This window comes from Corvus cornix, chromosome 1, assembly GCF_000738735.6.
Source record: "Corvus cornix cornix isolate S_Up_H32 chromosome 1, ASM73873v5, whole genome shotgun sequence".
NCBI classification, from domain to species: Eukaryota; Metazoa; Chordata; class Aves; order Passeriformes; family Corvidae; genus Corvus; species Corvus cornix.
In genome coordinates, this window is record NC_046332.1 from 109,719,041 (window position 1) to 109,744,874 (window position 25,834).

General features: G+C 41.1%; 1 protein-coding gene across 1 annotated transcript; it reads left to right on the top strand.

The window, feature by feature from the left end:
- LOC104686217 (cytochrome b-245 heavy chain) lies at window positions 1–25,834 on the top strand. Its single transcript, XM_010394539.4, has 13 exons — window positions 1–106; window positions 2,336–2,431; window positions 3,816–3,926; window positions 7,747–7,831; window positions 8,778–8,923; window positions 9,672–9,862; window positions 13,412–13,541; window positions 14,457–14,549; window positions 15,872–16,125; window positions 16,429–16,591; window positions 17,417–17,563; window positions 18,746–18,870; window positions 19,548–25,834. Exons 1-13 carry the CDS (start codon window positions 62–64, stop codon window positions 19,672–19,674), a joined length of 1,713 nt encoding a protein of 570 aa, XP_010392841.2. The 5' UTR covers window positions 1–61; the 3' UTR covers window positions 19,675–25,834.

A 25,834-nucleotide genomic window follows, 5' to 3' on the forward strand; every position in this document is an offset into this window, starting at 1 on the left:
GAAGACGTAGAGGCTGTCCCAGAGAGAGTGGGGCTGTTGTGCACACACATCTCAGGCAGCCATGGGGAACTGGGTGGAGAATGAAGGACTGTCCATCTTTGTCATTGTAAGTACAATTTTTATTGTGATTTGTGTATAGTAAAAAGTTCTGCAGAAAGCTGTGCTAAGCAGTTCTCACTGTGCCACTGAGAGATGCACCTGATTATGCTGAAACTGGGGCAGCAAGTGCAGGGAAATGCTTCAAGGGAATAATTTTTAAGGAGCTCTCTGGTATTTCAGTTGCTGTAGGTTTCATTGTTAACTGAGAAATGATCATGTATTAACTTTGATTTGTTAGAAATATTTTAGTTAAACGAAACAAATAACTTTAAAACTCACTTAACTATATGCACTTCAACAGAAAAAGCAGTTAAAACCCCTTCTTGCACTTTTATGAACAAAAGTGTGTGTAACTGAAAGCAAAGTGTCTTGACGGTATAAAATATTTATTAATGTCAGATTCAAGAATTTAGAGCAGAGATTCATGAATCCTTCATTAAGACAACTAGTATTTGAATGGAATTTGTTTACAGCTTTCATAGAGGGGCTGTGAAAATAGGTTAGATTAACTCTGAGCAAGATTTAAAAGTGTGGAAAATCCCAGGTGCATTTACAAGTGCTACGGAGTAAGCAGGGCAGTCCTCCTTGGAGAAAACTGAGTTTATGTTCTAGTGTTTTCTTTTTATCACTTCACAGTGTGATACAAGGGCTATAGGTATACCTATATACGTATATGCATATATATATATATATGTATTGAAAACATAACACCAAAATGTAAGAGCAGTTCATGTATCGTGGCTGCGTGTTGTTAGTAGATGTAAATATTGAGAGGAAGAAAAAGAAGGCATAGAATTTGCATGCTTGTGGTGACTGAAATGTGAGCATCTTTAGTCCAATAACTATTCCTGCTGCTGTGTACTTGTGTATTAACTCGTAATTTAGGAACATAACCCCATAGCTGTGGCACTTCAGTGCTTTGAAAGGGAGTGACAGTGTTTGCTGTCACCTTCAGTGACTTGAGGAAGTTGAAACTACCAAGAGGTGAATTCTGGCTTTTTCTTTTTTTTTTCCCCCCCACCAGAACTGAAATATTAAAATAATTATGTAAGAGGCCTTTATTTTGTTCAAATAAGGAATTTGGTTTTTGAACCTCAAAGCTGTAACAAGGTCAGGGAATAGGGAAGGAAACTAACTGAGATACCGGTAAAGAAACCAGATAAAAGGAGAGATCACTGGAAACCTTACCCAAGGGTTCTGCTTTGCCTCTACATCTTTACTGCACATGAGCAGGCACAGAGCTGTCCAGTGCTTGGCAGAAACAGGAAGACACCATTTCTACTGATGTACCTCAAGCACTTAATCCTGAGATGAGCTTGGTGTTTTAATGAGGACTGGGGGATTTCCTGAATACTGCCTTACCCTGATGGAAATCCCTTCATTTCCCAGTATTTAGTTACATTTTAAAGTTCTGAAATAATCCCAAGTTTTTTTTCCAATGTCATTTGTGCTAAAGAACTAGCAAAATGTATGGGTTAGGAGGGGCAAGGGACTGTAATGTCACATTTCCTGGGGTATCTCCCTGTTCTCAGACTTTATCTCTGTTTTCATGCGCCACTTAGTATACTTAGACTGAGTGTGCAGTGACACAGAGTTGTTTCAAAATGGGATGTGAAATCAGCCAACCAGCTCCAGGAGGGCAAATATCCAGATTCACTATGATCTTTTTGGCCAGATGGACTTGTAGCTGCCTAAGAGTTAATAAACTCTTTCCCTAAAAAAACCTGCACCACAGGATGTGTTAAATGTGAGAAAATTATCTTCTTGAATTCAGCCTTATGTGTAATTTAGCCCATCTAAATTTAGATCTCAAGCTTCTTTGTCACAGCTTCCAAGTCTTCCTCTCACATAGGTTAATGTGCCTGTGGAGCTGCCATTTGGAAGAGTCCCTAACCTTCAGTGGTATTTGGAGGTTTAATTGGACTCACAGAATTAAACACTTGTAATATGACAGTCCTGACACCACCATGTCTAAACTCCTTGACCTATGAAAATATTTCAGCTGCACATTGCTGTATTTTGCTCTATTGCCACTCCTGTACCCTGTGTTCACATATCAGAGCCCATTTACACCCGAAAGATTTCTATCACCCCTGCTGAAAACTTTATATCCTGCAGTACAGCTCTCTGTGCAAACAGCAGCACAGGGAACTACTGACTCTTACCTGAACTGTGTAAATTCAGATGGATTATTTCTAAGAACAAACTGTAAGCTTCCTGTTTAATTCTCTTTCAGCTTGTGTGGCTGGGCTTGAATGTCTTCCTCTTTTGGTGGTACTATCTTGTGTATGATGTCCCACCAAAATTCTTCTACACCAGAGTGCTCCTTGGCGTAAGTACATTATTATTTTGTCATAGACAGGACACACAGCAGTTTTGAATAGTTTTAGTTGATCAAAACTAGATCTAGTGGCTGGAGCAGCAGGCTCATGTAGGAGTTAGAAGCCACATGCAAACTGAATGAAGACAGATGTCTAGTGTTTCTGAACATAAAGCTGGTGCACAAAATAGAGAGATCTCATTCTAAAGATGTTTTCACTTAACTATTATGCTCCTGATAATTAAAGTAAGCATTAATTGTGGCTGCTTTATTAAGCAAAATATGAATAAAATATTGCCATTGAACTGCTGTGCAATCATTTTCCCTTACAATTATTTTTCAGAGCGTGAATAATTTATAAAGATATTGGCTCTGAAAAGCAATCATCATTCATATATTCATCAAGCATGTGAGTGGTAGTCAAGTAGTGAAGTGATCCTGGATCCTGGGCTACTCCATATAATCCAACTGGTTAATGCAGCATTATGTGTCCTACTACAAACTTGCTTCCAAAGCTACCACGGGTCATGACCAAATGACAGGGGAAATTAACTTGTTCACATATTTTAAAATCCTGATCACAGACATAAAAATCAGCCTAAGCTTCAGATTACAGAGCACAGCATTTTGCCAAAGATTTGCAAAGCCGTGGTTTAATCCTACAAAGCATGAAATCCCATTCTACTATGGCTTCTGGTCTGTGGATCAAATCCTGTCCTTTGCAATCATGGTGCAGTTGCCTTTGAAGTCACAGAGACTTGTGCTTGGATAAGTAGACCCCAAACAGCTGTGGTCTAAAACCTAAAAGGGTCTCCATGCAAGGAGAGCAAACATTATTTTTCCTTCTCTTCATTGCTTTTGGATTAATATGGTCATTATTCCTTCATTTCAAACAGTTCAAAAATCTTAAATAATTCAGGGTGTAAAGACCAATATTAAGAAGACAGATTCCTGAAAGCTGAAGCAATGAATTTTTGTAGACTCCTTTACTGACAGAGAACTTAACCCACTTCCCTTATAAGCTGTCCATCTACCATAACCCCACCAAACTGAAACCACAGACTTTCTTTACAGCCTTGGGACACAAAACCCTACTAATGGCTTAGCTTTGCACCTGTGTTTGACTGTTGATTGCCAGAGCTTTTTATACAACCATATTACTTCAAAACCGAAAACAGAAGGTGTCTGTCTGTCTGCAGGAGTGTGTTCTGCCTGCACATGTGTTTCTGACTTGATCAGAGCATTGTTCCATTGAACACTCACGGTGTTAATGTGAACTCTAGATCTCACACTCTTTACAAGTTGCAATATAATACATAAATGAAGTCTGTGCCCATCCACGCCCTGAATAATGTCTTAGGTGATGCATTTAATAACAGCATCTCTCTAATTACAGCGTGCTCTGGCTCTTGCAAGGGCCCCTGCAGCCTGCCTGAATTTCAATTGCATGCTGATTCTGCTGCCAGTATGTCGAAACCTGCTCTCCTTCCTCAGAGGATCAAGTGCGGTAAGATGAAGAAAGAATTTCAAAATTTAGAAAGATAATAACCTAAACAGCCTTGCAAATATACCGAGAAACTTTCTCCAACTTCCCCAAATATACCATATTTTGAGGATGTCCTCTTATAAGGAGCAGATAAGCCTGGAGCTGTGAGCAAGATGGAGGTCTAATGCCCATGGGGTATCTAGAGCTCTTTTGAGTGTTCAGCTTTGAATTAGTCTCCTTTGAGTCCTCCCTTTTTTGCTGCCTCCTGGGCATGGTCCTGCCCTGGATGCAAAGTCTGTCTTTTGGCTGGCAGCAGCTGTTGGTGCTCACCCACATCCACCCTGTTTGTCACTGATGCTACACCAACTTAGGGAAATATTAGCCCCTGTCTAATACTGTCCCTGCCCAGCTCCGTGGGATCCCGCGTGCTCCCACAGACGCACGGGTGGGTTCAGTGCTGCAGTCGTCAGCAAAGCGTCCAGAAGTGCATTTGGGTGCGTTCTGCCAGGAGCATTTATTGCTGCTACATTGTCAAAGGCTGCAGAGGCAAACACCAACATGATCCCAAAACTCACAGTTTTATCTGGGGGCGAGGAAAAGGCTGGACTAGGGAACAGGGTCCAATGGGGAACTCTGGGGGAATGACGAGGGGGGTAGAGGCTGACAGGCAACAGGGGAATTCAGACTGGGATAGATTAATGTAACAGAACAATGCATCCTGGGAGAAGCCATTTTGGTCACCCTAACATGAAGTGGTTCTTGTGGTACTGGGGACTTGTCTTACTGAGAACTCTCTGTCCCTTGTAATGTATGTTCACCGGCCACCACACCTGTCTGCTGTCTTTGCATGCTCAGGTTTTAAGGTAAATGTAGCCTTTTATAGACTTTCAAAATGGGACATTTTTTCAGTTGGCTCATAAATTACATTCTTTCTTGTCTGAATTGCATTTCTATCTAGGATGAAATAGTTCACAGGCCTTTTGACTTTTTCTAGCTCCCAAATGCGGATGTGTATACACAGCACTGAGGAACTGACATTAAGAAAAGGACAACTGATTCTAAGTGACAGCTGGAGAGGCTTCCTATGATAGTACTGATTGTATCACACTGCCAAAATCTAAATTTCTGGCTATTACAGCAGAAATAATGCAGACAATGCAGGCCATGGTCCAGTGAAAAAGCAATATTCTCCTCAAGTTCATGAATTGCCTTTCCAAATGTATAATGATTCCTCCTTTCTTTTGGGATGCTTTAACATAAACACGATCAACAAAACCAGTTCCCAGAAGTTGCTTTTCATCTCTAAACCCAGTATAAACTCTTTAATGCAAATGAGACAGCCTGTGGGGGCTGAAAAAGCAGACCAGAAGAGGAAGTGATAAAATAGATGCAGTGTTTCAAGTGTCCTTCATAAGGGAAGAAAGTGGGATATGAAGCAATAAGAAAATAACCAGAGACAAAAGAGGCTGCACTTCCATCTAGTACATACATCCTCACAATGAGTGTGGCTGAATAAATGAGATGTGCCTGCCACATTAAACTCTTAAATTACATTTAGGAGCAAGGCCAGTGCTCTAGGCTTTCTAAGGAATAACACTTAGAAATATAAAGTTGGAACTACATGTCAGGCTTTCAGTCTTTTCCTGTACTCCTTCAGATCCTGGGATGCTACAAAAGCAGACAACCAAACCCTCCATGTACGTAAAAGGAAAAAGGATAGTAAATAAAGCTGTAGGGTTAAAGTTGTTATTCCCCTGCCCTAAGGAATACTGCAGCTAGTATCAGCCAAAATTCAGAGCTGACTCCTCTGGCTGCAGAAGTCAATAATGAACATAAATTTAGAAAGAATTAATGTTGCTATAGATGAATGCAACTGGAAAATAATTATGAGTTCTTGATCATACAAGGCATTTTTGAGATTTCGCAGGGTCTTCTGAAGTCAAAGTGGTGAAGGAGCTCAAGATACATATGGAGACACTACTGGAAGGCTAAAACCTGGTTTTGAGGTGTTGAGAATTGTACTCCAGCTGGGACTTTATGCTACTTGTAGATTGCTTCTCTCCTAATATCTGTAGTTTAACTTTTCTAACCCAGACCTTGGGGAAGCTGTCCCTCTTGGTATTCAAGCTACAGAGTCAGTCCTTCTGCCTTGGGCACAGTGGTAGAGTCGCTCAGGCTACACCCAGCATCAAAGTGAGTCCCAGACAGGGAGACACAGTTCCACTCCTGCTGCCTGCTGGCAGCACACTCTCCTGCTGACAGCTGGGAGTGAGGAAGCAAAGGGCTCTGAGGGTGAGCAAGGAGGGCAGGGAGTGGCATAAAACAGGACTCTGGTGTTTGTTTAGCTTCAGTTGCTTTTCTGCAGTAAAGCTACACCTCAGGAAGGATGTAATTTTAGGTCTTAAGCAAAACACACACAGTCCAGTGAGCCACTGGCAGCGGTAGCACGGTGGTGGCCTTAGCACAGGGGCACAGGTGCTTGTGCTTGTTGTGCTGTTGTCTCTAATTAGCTGTGTTCTGAAGGTAACAGCTGTGAGGGTCTATAAGAAAAACCATTTAAATGTCAAATAACTTATTGGAAGAGTGGTGACCTTCCCAACATTGTCATTGGGGTCAAGAAGAGGAAAGAATTGTTCAAACACAGTGTTCAACAGGAATGTACTGAAAAATCTTGCGCTCTCCATCCTGCCACCCAGAAATCATATGTTACAAAGTTATTTGGTTTTAATTGAAAGAATAGCTGTGCTGTCTTTGTGTGCCCATCATTGCTGTATTTATCACTGTTGTTAATGAGCCTCACGACTGAAGGCAGCAGGAGCCCTCTGCCATTGCTTGGCCTCCGCTTCTTACACAGATCAAGGTGGCTTTTGCCAGGGAGTCAAGCACTGCCTCACTGTGCTACATTTTATTCTACAATCTTTTTTACTGTCTCTCAATAGATGTGATACAAAAAGGCCAAATTTCTCCTGGTTGTTGTTGTTGTGGTCAGAAGTCATTGTGGCAGCCCCAGAGTGTTTGCGTCTTCTGAGGAAATATTTGTGGTAGTTTGCACAGTGTTTTCTTCCCTTATCCACTCAGGAAACGCAATGCAAACATACAACACATGACAGTCATGCCTTCTACTGTGTGGAGACAGCAAACGGCAGCTTTACAGGAACTTAAAGTCCTAGGAAAACTCCCAGTGATGGCAGCACAATTCAGATGGGGCCTGTTAGGAACTTCACATCATTAGTAATGAAAATATCATTCTGTTTTTCTTGAGAACCAATTTCTTTGGTTTGTATCTGCAGAGATTTTTGCTGTTTCTTTTTGGGTAACACCAAAACCAAGCTGTAAGTGAATGCCTGGGAAATATACCCTGTATTTTGGGGAAGGTATGCCTTCATATCACCGCCATAGGTGACTAACACATTTGGGGTGGGAGCTCCCTGAGACAGTTACACCCAAACTTTGCAGCCTGTTTCTAGATTGTGAATCACAATAGGAGCCTGATGCTACCAAAGCAGTCACTCTGACATGTCAGACTGTGATCCCTCCTTCTGTATGTAATGCGCAATTTAAAACAGATAAAATGCATTCCTTTGTCCTACTGGATGTTAAATTTTTTCTCATTATCAAATACTTTGTTTCAGTGGGACACATTAAAACATCATATGTAATTCCTGTTTTCTGAAAGACAGGAGACAGCCATACCTATATGTCTATATTTAGGAATTCTAGATCTTTCCTAGCAATGCCAGCAATTGTTGTGCTCAGTGCCTTTGTTTTTGTCCCTGCATTTAAAAAGTGTGCATAGACAACACAAATAGTCTTCAGATATCTTTTTTCTTCAAACCCAAAGTGCTGCTCCACCCGTATCAGACGACAGCTGGACAGAAACCTCACCTTTCACAAAATGGTGGCCTGGATGATCGCCCTTCACACTGGTTGGTACTCTAATGTTTCTTTGTTTATTGCTTTCTTTGGTATTTACATGGAATCCAGGTGAGATTCAAGTTATTAAGGATATGGGAAGAAGCCTGATTTCATTAAAGGAGTCAGCATGTGCCAAGGCTTAAATCAGCTTCCAAACATGTGCCAACTGGCAGAGAGCAAAAGATTAAACCAGAAAAAATACTTTTATTTTGAACCGTCAGTACCATTTATGACAGTTTAATAAAGGGTGTTTAGCAGTGCCCTGAGAACCAGATACCCTGGATTTAATTCTTGTTTAGACTTATTTCTTATCTGGCATGTCTGAAACAAATAATAGAAATTATTTTTAAAAAGGGATATAAAAAACTTGGACCTGTTTTGAAGGTAAGTACCTGCTTATAGAAGGTGGTTCAAATTTTGAAAAGCACTGTACAGATTTACCCTGCAAAAACTTGTAGTGGAATTAGTGTGAACCCCTCAGCTGGTTTAGATTTTTGGATGCATTCAGCTCAGCAAGAATATTACAAATGATTGTTAGCAAAACTGCAAAACAAAGCAGCACTAACAAATGTGACCCCAAAGAAATCCAGGTTCACTTCTCAGCTCTTCTACAGCAGTCCTGGATGAGAATGATCATGACAAGTAATTTAAGCCATTCCATGCTTCAGTTTCCCATTTGTTAGGGTACTACTGCTGGAATTGTTGAAAGCCTTTGTTGAACAAAAATATGCTGGAAATTTCCCTTTACTTCTTTCCCTCCACCATCCAAAAACTGTAAAAGTCACGTGTCAAAACTTTAATAGTAAAACACATCAGTGATTTGAAATTGTGATGAAGAGGGCAAGAGCAGCAAAGCTCTTAAGCTGCAGTTGACAAATGTGACAAAGTTTCAAATGTTACCCAAAACCACCAAGTACTTGTGGTCAGTGCTGATTATTCCTTTCCTGTCACTCCTAGCAATTCACACCATTGCACACTTATTCAACGTCGAGTGGAGTGTGCAAGCTCGTGTGGAAGAGAAAGGCACTCTGGCAGCTGTGCTTTCTGGCCTTGGAGACAAACCAAATGAAAGCTATGTCAACTTTTTTAGACAAACTATTGGGGTAAGTGACATCAGACTCTGAAGAATCATATTAGACCATTTGAGCAGAGTGCCTCTGGGTTTGGGTTTGGGGCATCTTGCAGAAAAACCTTGTAGAATCCATTCTTCTATATTTGCCAGTCACATAGTTGCTGAACTTTGGTAGTACTTTAAACTTTTTCACCTGAGGATTGCAAAGTAGTTTTAAAACATTATATAAAAACATACCTTGTAAAGCAGTGTTCTGACTTAGACAGACATGGCACTCAGAAAGGTGCACAGAAATCAAGACTAAAGTTTTGAAGCTGGACAGCTTAAGCTCTGGTCAGTGGGGAAAAAGAAGAGAAGGGACTTGCTTACTCCTCAGAAGAGCACTGAGCATCCAAACTCTGCATGAGTTATGAATCCCACTGCTGTGCAACACCAGAGAAAATGGAGAGTTTTCATTTAGCTCCCAAAATATGAATGTAGGACTCCAGTTCTTAACACCAGAGCTGTGCAAATGTATTCATCTTCCCCAAACGTGTCCTGCTGAGCCATGGCAGAGTAAGAAACCATGTTTGGTGTGTTAATTCATGAAAAGCCCTTTCTCTCTACTTCCAATTACCTTAGTAAAGGTAAATCTGCAGTGCAACAAAAATTAAGTGGGATTTTGGCATCAGATGACTTAAAGATTTATAACAAGGTAAAGGATTTGGTGAGTGGTGGTTCAACTGGCTCTGCTTTGGTGCAACCGCTTCCTTAGACCAACGTGTGCAATTATTTCACAGAACCCCATTGGGGGCCTATATGTGGCTTTCACATACTTGGCTGGCATCACTGGGGTTGTCATCACACTGGCTCTCATCCTCATCATCACCTCATCCACCAAAACTATCCGGAGGTCATATTTTGAAGTCTTTTGGTACACCCACCATCTCTTTGTCATCTTCTTTATTGGCCTCGTCATCCATGGTGCTGGGTAAGTATTTGCATGCATCACTAAATATCTGATAACTACTGAATCTTTACTTAAAGCCCCCTGCACACATGAGTGTAGGGACTTCTGTCACTGAGCAGTGATTGTTTTTGCTGGGAGTGATGGGCCAATACAGGCTCTGAGAGTCAAGAGGCTTTCACTGATATGTGCAACAAGCTGTCCACATGCAGGAGGTTTTATGTGACTCTGACACACCTAAGTTCTCTGGCACTCAACTTCTTCTGATATCTTAATTGTAAAGCTCTTTTCCAAGGTTTCTCTTTCTATTTGTTTCTTTACCTTTCTCTCCTAAAAGGAATTGCATCACACACATGTGTGTAAGAGGATCTCAGTATAAAAACTACATGGAGTCTAGAAAACTATAGTAATATAGATTTATGTTTCAGGTTTGGATGAAATTCTAATATCAGCAGCATTTAAGAATAGATTTTTAGCTGTTTCCACTTGGATATAGGCATTTGTAAGGTTTTCTAACTTTCAAATGCCAAACAAATTTTTCTGCTGTTGCCTCATTCCATATCTTCTTCTGAAAGAGCTGAAAAGGCTAATGAAACAGTTTTAGCTCTACAAACACAATTTTATCACTTAGAAAAGTGAACTTTAGATCCACTTCATAAAACCGAAGACCAGATGAATAAAGGAAAAAGACTCAAGTATCCAAGCTACATTGCAATAGTTCATAATTACACTACATTGTCCATTTTAAAGGAAATTCTTCATGCAATAGAAAGTGTGCTTTAAAAATGCCCAGCAAAAATGGCTATTCAAAACCACTTCCTTTCAGTCCATTAGTGCCATAAAAAAGACAGAAATGAGAATAAAACAGGAAGAACAAAAATAGAAGGCAGATCGGAATCACCCCCAGCATATTTGTCCATTCCAATTTTCGTAACAAGGAGAGGGTTTGAGCAAAACCTGTGGAAGGAAAAGAGCAAGAGGTTCATGTTTTCTGAAGCAAATATTGTATAGTTACTGACACAATGTCCAAACTTGCCAGTAGTTACTGAACAATGCTATCAGAAAGCAAGTATTGCTCTTCCTAGAGGTCAGTGAAGGGCATGTATTTCATAAAAGTTGACTTCATTTACTTTGATGTTCACTGTACTCCCACCATTTTAATTGTACTGGAATGAAAAGGCAAGAGTTTGAGCAGCAGTGGTTGTCAGCGAAGTTCAGCTGTCCTTTGGAAGCAGATAAACATAGGAATATTCTCATCTGTAGAGGGAAGGATGCTTTCTGGCTGTGAACTCAGTGACCTCACTTATTTGGCCTTTAAGGCAATAATGACATTTTGAGTTCAAAGAAAATACACTGAGAAATATGAGATGAACTTGTTACACTCATGGAAGGCATCTCAGGTGTGCAAAGATGGGTATCATGGAATGAGTATGACCTGACAATGTCAAAGTAACATGTTAGGAAGAGGCATAAATGCAGGTTTGTCTCAGGGGAGAGAAGGCTCTCACACATATGTATCTATACAAACACACATCTGTGTATACACAGAAAGCTGAGCCAAAGGTTATTGATAGCATCAAAGGGGCAGATTCAAGAAAGATAGAGAGGGACTATCTACAAGGGAACAGGGGGGAATGGCTTCAAACTGAGAGTAGGTTTAGATCAGATATTAGGAAGAAATTCTTTACTGTGAGGGTGATGAGGCACTGGAACAGGTTGCCCAGTGAAGTTGTGGATGCTCCATCCCTGGTAGTGTTCAAGGCCAGTTTCATGGGGCTCTGAGCATCCCGGTCTAGTGGAAGATGTACCTGCCCACGGCAGGGGGGCTGGAACCGGATGATCTTTAAGGTCCCTTCCAACCAAAGTCAATCTTTGATTTGATTTGATTTTTTGCCTGTACAATAATTCTTGTCTGTTACAAGCTGTTACAGCACTTTCGTAACACTGATGGTTTTTGTGCATGAGCTGTGTCACAGACAAATGTCCCAAATTTCCAATCATAGTAAATGTAAAGAGAGAGTACAGAGGTGCAGTTCATTCTGTTTTTAAGTTAAAGAAAAACTTTCAGCCAAAGAAGAAGTAATTGTAATGTTATACTGCTGAGAGCTTAATTACAGTACTAGAAAGAGCATCTACACTGACTAATAAGGGGAAATAAGCTTTTCTTTTCTCTTGTACAGGGTACTGACATTGTCAAACCTTGAACAGACCATAGGGCAAGGCAAAAAAACCCCCAGGGCCTCTTTCCCTTAAGCAATGGGGTGGGCAGTGGAGGAAATGGACTCCTCCTGTTCCCATAACTCATCCCAGAGGCGGCTCAGCTGAACCCCTTGTCATTAGTGGGGAAGTGAACTGTAACTGCTGACATTCCTGCAAATTGCAACTCGTGATGCCCCTGGGACAGTCTCACTGCTTCCCTTTATTTTTCAGACAGGATATTAATCAAACATTTAATGAAGAAGAGGTTCATTAGTAATATTTATGAGCAATATGTTATCTCTCAACACTATGCAGAGGTTTTCTAATAGTCATCTGAAAAATCTGTCGCATGGAGCTAGGTATGCATATGGCTTAGATACCATGGGGGGTTTTTTGAAATATCAGAAATGTAGTCTAGTCCACAGAAACTGAGCTAGAAAAGCAGAAAGAGAAGTCGTGGGGAGAAGATATCACAGAACCATATTGGCATGAAACTGAACAGCCTGATCAGAAGCAGACTGTTTCTAGGGAAAATTCAGCAGATCGTAACCTGAATTCTTCTACTAAGATCCTGATGTTGACAGAACTCCAGAGAGAGGCAGGAAATAGTGAACAAGACCCTTGAAACTGAAACTACCTCTCGGCACCAGGTCTGCCACTGGAAATAAATCTGTATTGGATCAGTCAGGATTCTTTATAAGAAAACAAACAACAACAACCAAAAAAAAAACCCAACCAAAAAACCCCAACCAAGTAAGAATTTAGAGGCCAGGTAATCAGCTGATGCAAGCTGGTATAGCTGCAATAGCTGCTTTGTGTCAAAAGCATCTGTGTTCTTTCATACCACCTGAAAAGCTGCTCCACAGCATTAGAGGAAGGGCCAAAGGAAGAATGTATGTTGGAAAGGGATCTCCAAATTTCTGAAATAAACAGCAGAAAAAATCTTTTCAGTGGTCAATAGGAAATTGATTACTTGTCCATTCCAGGTTTTGGTTTTTGGTGGTTTTGTTTGGTGTTTGTTTGGTTTTTTTTTCGGTCGAGGTTTTTTTTTAATTGAAGAAAAAGGCAGGATAACTCAGAAAAGATTGAAGCTTTCTAATTGTGACCACATCCTGAAAGTGGTAATGGATGTAACTCTCAGTTCCTTGCCTAATCTTGAAATGAGGATTTTATCCCACAAACTTCCCTCCCCATTTTTATTTCTTTCATGGTAACTTTGTGGGTGGATTAAAGCGGTAAAGCTGCATGAAAGCTGTAGCACTGCAGAAGCTGACAACTCCATATAAGCAGAGTAGTACATAAATAGAATAACAATAAGGAACAGATACTTTCATTTTAATTTCATTGCCTTAATGATCTTTACTTTTTTTCCAGTCGTATTGTACGGGGACAGACAGCTGAAAGTCTGGCTGAACATAACCCAGAGATTTGCTACAAGAACTTCAGTCACTGGGGGAAGAATGGGGCTTGCCCAATCCCCCAGTTTTCAGGGAATCCTCCTATGGTAAGAAAACAGCTGTCTTGAGTGTAAATCCAATTGAAAATGTTTACAGTTTGCTCTTCTTTTTCTTAAATAATACATGCAATTGCAGAGAAAAACAGCCATGTAACCCTCAGCACTCTTCAGTGGCAGCTTTCTTTACATGTAGCAATAGATTTTGACACAATGGATTATAACCAGAAATGGACTCCAGACGGACAGCACACTGAAAGTGTGCTGTAAAATAAACACAATTAACAGATAAAGCAAAAGAGCAATTGGTATCTGAGAAATGCTTATCCAAAAAGTAAACTGCTTCTGGGGATATCTAAAAGTTCTATAATTCTCATAATAAGTAGTTTAACATTATTAATGGACTGATGATCATTAACAGAAAATAACACCCTGGAAATGTGAAATTGAAGCTTCAGTTTTTATTGACTAACTAGGCTGGTTTTTCTTTCACATTTCAGACTGATCTGTTAACAAAACCCACATCTTTTACTGCAGTAATACAGACCTGAGTCAATAATAAATTAAGAATTTTACTCCACATTTCACTTATTTACATTCACTTTTAGATAGAGACAAAATTGTTTACAGGAAAATACCTTGCTGTAACTCTAGTAGAAACTTAAAGTCCAGCTGCAACTCTCAATGGAGAAAGAAATTCCCTCTCTGACCAGAATTTTGAAGGTGTCATGTGTCTTAAGGATTCCCTCATCTGATTAATAAAGAACATGGATTACTTGAGCTTCGCCTCTGCTTATAGATTTTCCAGGATTTGATTTGATCTAAGTTGCCATGTCGTCTAGCAGAAGATGTCCCTGTCCACAGCAGGGGGGGTTGGAACTAGATGATCTTTGAGATACCTTCCAGCCCAAACCTTTCCATGATTCTATGATCTTCATCACCTGACTTATTCTCTTCTGCCTACAGACGTGGAAGTGGGTGGTAGGTCCCATGTTTCTGTACCTGTGTGAGCGGCTGGTGCGGTTTTGGAGGTCACAGCAGAAGGTTGTTATCACAAAGGTAAGTGCTGATGCTACACTTAATACCAAGCAAAGCATCACCTTCTTTCCCAAAGGGTGCAGCAAAGCCAGAGGTTCCTACACAACAAAGTTATCAGTGAAAGGAATGTTCTGACATCTGAAAGTAGCCTCTAAAGATGAGCGAGAGGAGGAAGTTAGCTAAGGCACAGGACTGAATCTTAGGAAAGAAATGAATTTTCTTTGTTTTGGGTGAAAAATTCCACAATGCAGAAATTTCACAGACCTGAGACTAATTTAAGGCCCAGAACCAATGACCCCTGAAAATGAGTTAGAGGATGCTTATTTTACTCATCCAAATCTAACGTGGATCTTCCATTCTCCATGGTGTGTTCTGAAATTCTGACAGCCGAATTAGCACAGCGCTAACTTCAGACATATGAAAACTATCCTGGCCTTTCCCAGTGTAATTTCCTCACATGGCACTGTGCTCCATCCTAGGACACACCCTGTTCAAATCACGGCAGCGTTTGGAGGATGATATCAGATGTCTCTACCACGCTCTGTAATGGTGCTGACACATTGGAAGGCTCCTAAATATTAGTGTGCTTTTGGTAATTTTACCAAAATATCCTGTGATATTCTACACTATATTTCTATGGTGTCTATTTAGTGCCCTGTTGGCAGAAAATTTCCTTCACAATCCTAAACACCACTATTAATACCTAAATTATCAGACAGAGAGACTTGATTCTCCCTCTTGCAAATCTCTTTTGAAAAATGAAAATAATTTTGGCAGAAAACTTTAGGATTAAAAATTACAGTGACAGAATTACTGGTCTTGCTTCTATAATATTGTTTCTATTTATTCTTGGCTAAAGAATAGCCAAGGTCCCACCCAGCTATAACCAGAAAACATCTGTTTTCAGTGGTACTACCTATCTGTGTGCCTATCTGTGGGATAGCCCTATGTTTTTGCCCCTATGTTTACAGTCAGGTCCATTAACACTGTGCTCTGTGCCATGTGTAAGGTCCAGCTGGAATTAACAGTGTGCACACATGGATCTGGTGATGTGTTACAAGATGCGCCAGCCTGGTCTGTTCCCTTTGGAGTGACTGAAGTGTGGTGTGAAAAAATACTTCAGCCAAAACATCAGCATTCTCTTCAGGCTTTCATCTGCCTGTCAGGTGCTGTTCCTCCCTCTCAGTTCTGCTAGGAAGAAAATTTTACCAGCTTTCCTTGCTCTCATAGCAGAGGATGATGTTAGTGATGGTGGATATAGATACATCAGTGAGATACACCAGTGATTAGTGAAAACAGACGTTTTCTTTTCCCTTTTTTCCCCCTTGCCTTTCTCACTGTAGGTGGTCATTCATCCCTTCAAGACAATTGAGCTCCAGATGATGAAAAAGGGCTTCAAGATGGAGGTTGGACAATACATTTTTGTCAAATGTCCAGCAGTGTCTAAACTGGAATGGCATCCATTTACATTGACTTCTGCTCCAGAAGAGGATTACTTCAGCATTCATGTCCGTATCGTAGGAGACTGGACAGAGGGCTTGTTCAATGCCTGTGGGTGTGATAAACAAGAATTCCAGGAGGCATGGAAGTTACCCAAGTAGGTACAAAGAGTCTCCATGGTAAAATCAATAAACACCTATGACAGTTTAAATTTTGCTCAACCAATTTGATGGCACCAGTGATACAAACCTTAAATGGTGACACAGATTTGGGTCTTTACAGCTCTTTCTATCAACTCTTTGCCTCTTTACAGCTTTTTCTATCAACTCCACCTCTCCTTTTGCTGACTAGTATTCAGTCCAAATATGCATTGCAGCAGACAAATCCCTTTTTTACTGGTATTTTACATGGTGTTAATAAATATTCACTATTGATTTAATAAGCATACTTTCAATTCCAGGATAGCTGTGGATGGCCCCTTTGGAACAGCAAGTGAGGACGTGTTCAGTTATGAAACTGTGATGCTGGTTGGAGCTGGAATAGGGGTCACCCCCTTTGCATCTGTTCTCAAGTCTGTCTGGTACAAATACTGCCATGATGCCACCAACCTAAAGCTCAAGAAGGTATTGTGTCCTCTTTCCCAGAACCCCTGCAGCTGTTCAAGGTCCAAGGGCCTAAATCAAAGCAGGCACTGCAAAGGTGATCTGGCTCCAGGCACGCATGAGTCCTAAAAGAAAGAAGAGTCCATTTGCCTCTCAAGGTTAGCAGGAGGAAAGCAGGAGGATCTAAAGCAAAAACATAACGAAAGGAGAAATAGCCTACAAGCCAAATTACACATGCTAATCCTGACTGTGGCCCTGGGGATTTCCAGTTGCAGTGGAAATAGTGTTCATCTACTTGAGAAACACAAAGTTCAAGGCGCTAATGCAGCCTGGGCAAATATTGCATTCCTTCTGCCAGCACAGAGAGAAAGGCTTCTCATCAGTGGAAGAGCAATGGAAGCATCCTCCTCTCCCCTCCTGCCCCTGGAAACTCCCTGTGCAGAGATGTGGGGTCACACTTTGCAGTTATGGTCAAATTCAGGGAACAGAACTGGTTTTGTTACCTACTTTATCTTGCCTGCCAGCAGACAGAAAGCGAGTTCACTTCTAGATCATTTATTTATGTCCTAACAAACTGTTTTACAAGGAGGTAAGTGGGGAAATGTTGCAAACTAAAAATGTGAAGATAAATAGAAAGATATTTCCTTGTTCTTGCAGTCAGTCATTCAGCTTTATAACCCTCCCAGCATCAAAATTCCTGAGTAGCTTCAATACCATCCTATCCATCTACTGAAGTGTTCAGAACATTTTCTACAAGAACTCTATAATCCTCATTCTGTCAGCATACATAAACCCGGGAAACATAAGTGCCTGTGTCCCCTGACAGTTTATTCTTGTCTCTTCCAGATTTATTTTTACTGGCTTTGCAGGGACACTCATGCCTTTGAATGGTTTGCTGATCTCTTGCAATCTCTGGAGGCTCAAATGCAGGAGAGGAATAACGCAGACTTTCTGAGCTATAACATCTACCTTACAGGCTGGGATGAAACTCAGGTAACCACACGGTGCAGGATATCACTGCCATAAAACTGGAGTTAATGCTAGCAAATCTGTTTTCATAACTATTCAAATGATATTTTATCCTGGGCATCCATCTGGCTCTCAGAGTTTTGAATGCAGACAGGTGTTATCCATCAGAAGTTACGTGGGATCCGCTGTTCATGTGCACTGACTTCCTTTCTGCTTTACTCTGGCTGTGCTCTGTGGGAGGCAGGCTTTGTTCACAGGAGCAACCTCAGCTGCCCATGCACGTCTCTAAAACAGTTGGTGCTGCCTAAAGCATGTAATTAAGAGCTTTAGGGAGCAGGGAAGCCAATGCACAAAGTTTGAGCAATAGCAGCATATTTGTTTCAGGACTCATGAGTTCTCTGTCTGGTTCTGTGCTGGCCAGTTGCTGTGGGCGCGCAGAGGAGCAGACACTTGAGAATGTGTGATGAGTCAGGAAAGGCTCTCACTCTGTTACTTTTAGTGATGTTTTATACCACTTTTCTCTCACCATTGCAAAATTCACCATGTGCCCAAAGTGCTGTAGCTCAGCTAGGGACAGGGAGGGGGAGCAGCAAGGAAGCTATCACATATGCAATATCAAAAAAGCAGAAAGCAAAGAAGAAAAGTCCCACAATTTTTCCTTAGGGATAAAGTTACCTGTAACTTTTTTTGTCTCATGCAAAAGGGCTGCAGAACTCTGCAAGGCCTGAATTTATGCCTTTAACCACATCTTCTCTTTCTGGCTTTACTTGACTTAGCTGGTCTACCTGGAAGTTACACAGGCAAGACCTGCTGATATGGATCAAACCTCCCAGAGAACAAACTGGCAGGACTTAATTATGGTCAAGGAAGTAGTGTTATTGTATCTGAAAGGAAAGGGTTTTTTTCAATTTGCAGCCCTATTTTGGAGTTCTTAGACTAAACCAGTTCATTGCAAAAAACTCCCACAATTAATTGCTGGGTTCAATGTTTCGTAGCTTTAACTCTTGAGGTCACCCAGTGTGGAGAGAAGGAAGGGGTAGACACTGATAGTCAGGATTTTATCAGTCTTAGCTTTCCTTGCAAAACACTGTAAATTCCACAATCTCATCAGGGAAACAATTCAATGAGTATTGACCTGATTATTATTTTTTAACAAGAACACAATGCTGCTGTATTTAACTGTCCTTTGTGCTTCTTTTCCCACAGGCCACTCACTTCGTAGTGCATCATGAAGAAGAGAAGGATGTGATTACAGGACTGAAACAGAAAACCTTGTATGGAAGACCTAACTGGGAAAACGAGTTCAAAACGATTGCGGGGAAGCATCCTGGGTAAACCTGTGCAAATTTATAGTGTCTGTGGACTTCCTGTATTTAATGGTTGTACAGCACAATCTTGTTCCTTTAGCTGATAAAATTTGAGGAGCGTTTTTTTTTCTACCTACCTCCAGGTGTCTTCTATTCTTTTTTTGGCCATGGACTTGATCTATGATCTTGACCAAATTTTTTTGACCTACAATTTTTTAAAAAATCGTTTCTTTTTCACAAGATACTTCATGGAGTGTCTAATTACTAGCAGAATATTTAGAAAAAACTAACCCTAACCTTCCAGCTGAAGTAGATAGGAATACCCAAAACCACTTTTTACCTCTAAAACCAAATCTGAATATGGATGACCTTTAGCTAACCACCCAAAATTTGTAGGAAAAACCAGAACAGCTCCTCTCAAGAATTTGTGCCATAAGCTGTTTGAAGCTCTATTTCTTTGATTCAGTGGGGTCAATAAACTTTTCTTCACTGACTTAGGCTGAGATTTAGCCCAGCATTTATTTTAGAAGCAGCAATAAGTTTTAAGGGGTTATAAGGTTTAAGGGGTAGACATCCAGTTCTACTTCAGTTCCTGTAATTGTGAAAAAAACTTTCATCTATAGAACATAAAAATTATTTACATGGAGAATATCCAGCTGCTCCGTGCCTAGTTTCTGACCCTATTTTCATTTTCTTAACAGCTCCAGAATAGGTGTTTTTCTCTGTGGCCCTGAGGGCCTGGCTGACACACTCAACAAGCAGAGCATCAGCAACTCAGAAGCTGACCCACGAGGAGTACACTTCATTTTTAACAAAGAAAATTTCTAGCTCCCAAGCACGTGGGAGTCGTTAAATGCAAGGTCTAAAGACTGACTCCGTCTGTTTGGAGTCTGGGAAGGACAGCCCAGCTCGTAAATTTCAGCTACACTTAACGCAAGTCCCTTTGCTTCTTGGGAATTATTTTGGCTCTGTAGTAGAGTAAAAGAGTCAAGTTGTACCTTAGGGAAGTTTTCACTGCCCTTTGTGTGCTGGCTATTTAGTAGAAATCTGTTTTCTTTGTCTGTGTGAGGGGATTTACCCTCAATTAACTGCCTTTATCCTCCTATTATTCACCATGACTGCTAAGAGTGGAGGCTGCCGTGTGCTTTTGGGAGCCAATTCACACTCATAAAGCTTAGTGCTATTAAACAATAAAGCATTCTAGCATAAAGCTTGTTATTAGGAGACAGCTTATCCTGGCTGCAGCCAGCCCCTGGAACAAGGGAAGTTGGAAAAGGGTGACTGGGAAAGTTAGTTCCTTACAAGAGGAAAACTCCTTTGCGCACCAGCACCTTCCAGGCTTCCAACATAAGCCTCAAACTTCCTCTGCAAGAGAGAACTGCAACATGCAGCTGAGAAGAAGTTGCTTCTCCTCGGGAAAGGGGAGAACTGAAAAGGAACCCCCTGGGCTTCCGAGAGCCACCCCAGCTGCAGAGGGAGGGCAAGGACGGATTCAATCCAAGTCCCGCACCTGGCGTGTGAGTCATTGCTCGGCTGCTTTGAACACCCTCGGTTTCACATCTTCAGGCACACGGTGGAGCGGGGATCCATACAAGAAGAGGTTTTGTGTTTTCAAGATTGCCATTTCTTACTTTCAAGGCTGAAACAAGCTGTTGCTGAATGATTTAACGGGTATTTTCTGAAGCACTTGTAAATGCAAGCAGTGCCTTTGGCCCTATTGCTCAGCTGCTCCTCTTTGATGCTGAAACAGGCTCTGAGAAAGCAATGGTCAATTTATTCACAGTTATGAAACAGCTGTGAGTAAAGTTTCTCATGTGCACAAGACTCCCATACACAGCACAGGGCTTCCGTGTGTACACTACAGGTAGCAGGTTCTCAAAAACAAACAGAAAAAGGGAACAAAAACTTTTAATACTGGCAAGAGGGAGTAAAAAAGTATTAAAAGCAGCAGCATAGGAAAAAAATTGAAAATGCAAGTGCAAAAAGCCTTGAAAAAGACACAGTTTAGTATACCATGTCTCCTGTTTGTCCCAGCTGCCTGCTTAGTGACTTTTAAACTCCACAGCCAAGCCCTGCATTAGCTCCTGCACAGCACAAGACATTCTTGGCAGGTTTTTGCAGCCACAGAAGAAAGGCTGATTCTCCTTCTGCAATTTCAGGCAAGCTTGTGCAGCCATCTGTTTGCATGCAGCATATTTTACACCTCAGCTTGCCAGACAGGATGTGTTCTCCCTTTAGAGCATTTTAAAATGTTATCCAGGCTCTGAATGCTACTTCAGAAAGCCTACCAGTTCCTATTTATTAATATCAGTTATCGACGAATGTTGGCAAAGATCAACTCTTGGTGGGAATTTTACAGTTCTTTCCCTCAGAATGGCCATATTCAAATCCAAGTAATTCTGTCTGAAACACACCTATTAAGTCAGAATGGAACATATGTATAGTCAAAAAAACTTCTGTGGAGTGAAAAATATCGCTACTGAAATATATTAAGGGTCTCATCCTGTGCAAAGAGCACTGAAATATTTGCCCTTGATTTTAATGGAATTGTGATCAGGCTTTTATAATCGTAGAAAGTGGGCAAAGAGGAATTGCAAGAGGTCACATGGAGACAGCATGTTTATCATAAGAGTGTTGGAGGAGTGTATTTTAATTCACCATTAATTTTCTAAATATTGCCATGTTTATTCTTAAAACAACAGGGATCTTACATTAGTCAGTTGCAGTGACGTTCTCTGACCAGCTGCAAACTTGTACCAGGGCTTGTCACCTTGAACTCAGAGAATGTAATTCTGTGTTTATTAATAAATCATTGTCTTCCTAAAACATATGAAAGAATAAGTGAGAGTCTTTCAGTTTCTTTCAAAAGTTTGTTATATTAAATCCTGCTAAAATAGCAAGCCATGCATAATCAGTCATGATCTGAATATGAATATTTTCTTAAATCTAGGGTGCAAGAGCACAACAGACAGCACTGAAATACAAATATAAGAAACAAACTAGTTTGAGTCCTAAGGGTAGTGGGCTACAGGTGAGCTGCAAGGACAGTCCTTTTTTGTGGCCAAATGCCACTGCTTGCAATCTGACCATTGCTATCAGCTTGGCTTTTGGCTGAAAAATTCCTGCTTCTGTGTATTTGGGGGTTTTCTCTCAGAGATGGGGAAAGGGTCACTTTCACAATAAACTGGTACTTTTGCTGTCAAGTTGCTGATTCCAAAGGGCTGCCCTGGAAAGAAGGAGTGGCCTCTCACCTTTGTTTGAGGCACTACACATGGTACTCCGCAGCTTTGTCAAGGCTATCAGGCACCAGGACCCTGCTGCAGTAGCACCAGCAAGGTTTTCTAAAAGTCAGGGCTGTCTCAGACTTGCTCTGTGAACCGCTGAGAGAAGCAGCACAAGAGGGGTGGCACTGGATGGTTGAAAGCAGGACTTGAGGGAGCTCCATATTTCATTGATGAGGGTCAATTGCCACCACAAAATTCTTCCTTCTGTCTTTACTAAGCTCCCTATTTGTTGGGAGCCAAAGTAAATGAGATAATGTGCTTGCTCTGGCAGCAAGCTTTCACACGCTGTTGAACTTACACTCTACCTGAGTTTACAAAGTGGATTGAAGTCTGATCTCTGCTTCAGTTCCAAAAAATTAGCTACTCAAATGACAAATTTTTCTTTTTTCTGCTGAGGGCAAGAAAAGCCAGTTTTGGATTATTAAAATAACTGTTTCAGCTAATGGGAGCAATTATGGGTTCAATTCAAAGTAACGGGATAGAAAAGTTGGTGTCACTTACGGCCTCAGCCTGGGATGTTTTCCTTCCCTTCTTATATAATTTTTCTCTGTCTTCCCATATGTAGTCATATGAAATAAGCAGTTAATTCATCGGTATTCTCACTCTCCAATCCACTGTAGTTAGTCTTACATTTGAAGACTGTGACCCTCTAGGGTGCTGGGCAGCTCTGGCTCCCAATGGCTTCATCTTGACTTTGGAAACTGGAAGGGGGATTTGGAGAGGACATGGAACTGGGCCATACTCAGATAATGCATTCAAGCAAGAACTTGATATGTCTGGGTCTCATCTAGCCCCACTTCTCTCTGCTCCCTACTTGCAAAATGTTAATATGGGCAAATGAAATCCAAGTTTTCCTAAGTTTTAACCTACAATAAAAGTGCTACTGTGCTTGGTGGGACACCATCCCATTTGAAAAAGAGACCTTCCTCTTTGAAGTCTTGTAAGACCTTCCCTGCTAGGTGGGGATTTTCTGCCTTTCCATTCTCACATGGTGGGTTAAACCAAATTAGAAACAGAAAAAAAAAAAACCAACAAAAAGCTGCCTATGAAACACAACATGTTTTTGAACAAAATGAAATAATATTAGGGTCTCATTATGGCACTTTTTCTGAGGATCCTGCTCTTTTTTGGAGTACTCTTAGCAAGTTAATGTTGACTGCTTATATTTTTTCATCTTTCAATGAGTTCTTTGTAGAATTCAGAGCCAAGTGTCCGAACACATAGTTATATATGCTCAAAGGAATTTAGGAGCATACATTAAGATGCTACAGCTGTAAGGGTTGGCAGGATCAAGATCCTCATGCCTGACTCTGTAAAACAGCATCAGTTACACAGACACAAGCAACAGTATTTACTTGTCATGAACCAGACGTTCACTTTTGCATTTGATACAGATGTTAACAACCTACTGGTCTCATTTACATTCACCACACACAAACCAGCCCAGACTAACAGCAAAATTAATCACAGTGGAGTGGAAAACTGTTGAAAGACTTGCTGAAAGATTACAAATGCTTTCCAGTCCCATTCTGCACCTCTGCTGGCCCCTTTTCCTCCCTTCCCACTGGTACTCTTCTGCCTGGCAAACTGGTGCCTTTCCGCCCCGAGAGCTACTGCTGATTTCTCTCTGTTCATTTCTTCTACCAGTTGCTGCTGCCCCAGCTTCACTTGTCCATTCCTTCCTTCTCCCAGTCTCTGCAGATTTCCTCTACATCTCCAGCTCTCATGATGTTTTTGCCAATGTTATAAGTGCTTGTGCCCAATGCAAGTTCAGGGAGAGACACGAGGGCTTCAGCCCGAACTCTAACCACTGCAGTGCACATCTCACAAAACATGGTTCTGCTGCAGCCTCCCCTGTCACTACAAACAGACCAGGGCAGTAGCCACCTCTGGATTGCCAAACCAGACTGTTTTGGACCGCTCCAGTAATATGATCTCCTTCTTCTTAATGATTTTAATGTTAAATTCTAAAATGAAAGAAATTTGTGAGCTGCGGTATTCTAGATTTTCAGCGCGTGTGAGTCAAGTTTTGTACATTTATCCTGTAAAAAAAGCCTTCCTTTTGACTTTTATTTCATTTTCATTGTTCAGAAATGAGGGACATGGCCAAAAAAACCACCTCACTGCCCCCCAAAATACTGAGCCACCTTGCAAATCATTATCATAGAGGGAGGAAGGGATGTAGGAAGGAAAGGCCAGTGAAGGGGGAATCTCTACTCCTTGGAAGGGATGTTTTCTTATTCTGGAAGTGATCTACAAAGCAAAGTGTCCTGCAAGGAACTTGTAGGTCAACTGGGTTTAAGACCTAAAAATATGCAAATACCATTCACTGTAAGTTTTATGACCTTTGCAACAAACAAATTGCAGAGACATATTTGGCCAAGTCATCTTTCAAGTAAAGTGTGGATGCTTCCTGTATTAGTTTTGACTTTTCACACTCCTGTGAGTTAGACTGGGCCCTGCAAAGGTCGGGGATCTGCACTGTGGCTTTGCAAGATTCTCTGTGAATGATGGAGAGCACTGAGAAAATTCAGGTGGAATTTTCCTGGGTGCAGAAATGACATAGGGAAGAACTGGCACAAGGCAATTGCCATAATCTCCTTGCAGTTAACAGGCCAAAATGTAGCTGTCAGTACCAGTGTAAATAGCAGGGCATTTTGGCACAGAAATTGTCCAATTTCAGGTCACAGACTCTTCACCTCTATAGACCAAAGAGTTTTCTATCCTGCAATGCCATGGAGCCAGGGCATAAGTGAATATCCCTGCAGGACAACCCAAGGCCGGGATACTTCCCGTGAGCAGTCAGTGAAGGCAACTGCTGCTGAGGTTTTATCACTCTCCCTGCTTTTTTCTTATACTTCCCTTTCATCTGAGGCTACCAGTGCTAGCTCAAGCCTGTTTTCAGGTGGTGAATTCACTCAAGCCCTCTGAAACCTTACCCTTGCTCAGACAGCAGAAAGGAAATAATCAGCAGAGACTGCAAACCAACTGTGAGAAACACTTTCTAAAGCAAATTCTCCTGAGGAAGCAGCAAAAGAACCCTGCAGGTTGTGAGCAGCCATTTTCTGACTCAAAATTATGAAAGTTCTTCTCAACAACTGTTAGAAATTCATGCAATACTCCCACTGTAATAAAGCTGCAAATGGTTAAGTAAATATGTGGATCATTGTCCATCACTGTTGTTCATCTCACATGCATAAATTAAGGACCTGATAGCAAAGACCTATCACTACAAGCCAAAGGAAATAATGATAAAAACTGTGTGTAAAGGGCAGCAACATGACTCACATGCATAAATTAAGGAATTGATAGCAAAGACCTATTGCTACAATCCAAAGGAAATAATGATAAAAAGTGTGTGTAAAGCACAGCAACATGAGTTGCAGTGACATTCTGCTTGCAGATGACTAACTGATGCTCAGTTTCCCAGTACTAGCTTGTACTCATTTTATAGGAAACCTCTAAAGATTATGGTCTCTGCCCAGTTGTTGCTGCACCTGGAAGTGAGCCATTTCCCCGCCATTTCACATCTTCTGAGGCAGGGAGCTGAGTCTGTGTTGCAAACATAGCCAGGGAATCTTGCCTCAAATTAGTCATTGTTGTTGGTAATTTAATGAATGTTCCAATGCCTGTATTTGCATTAATCTGTCAGATGATCAGCAGGTACCACTGTAAAAGCCATCATATTAAATGAACTGACTCTG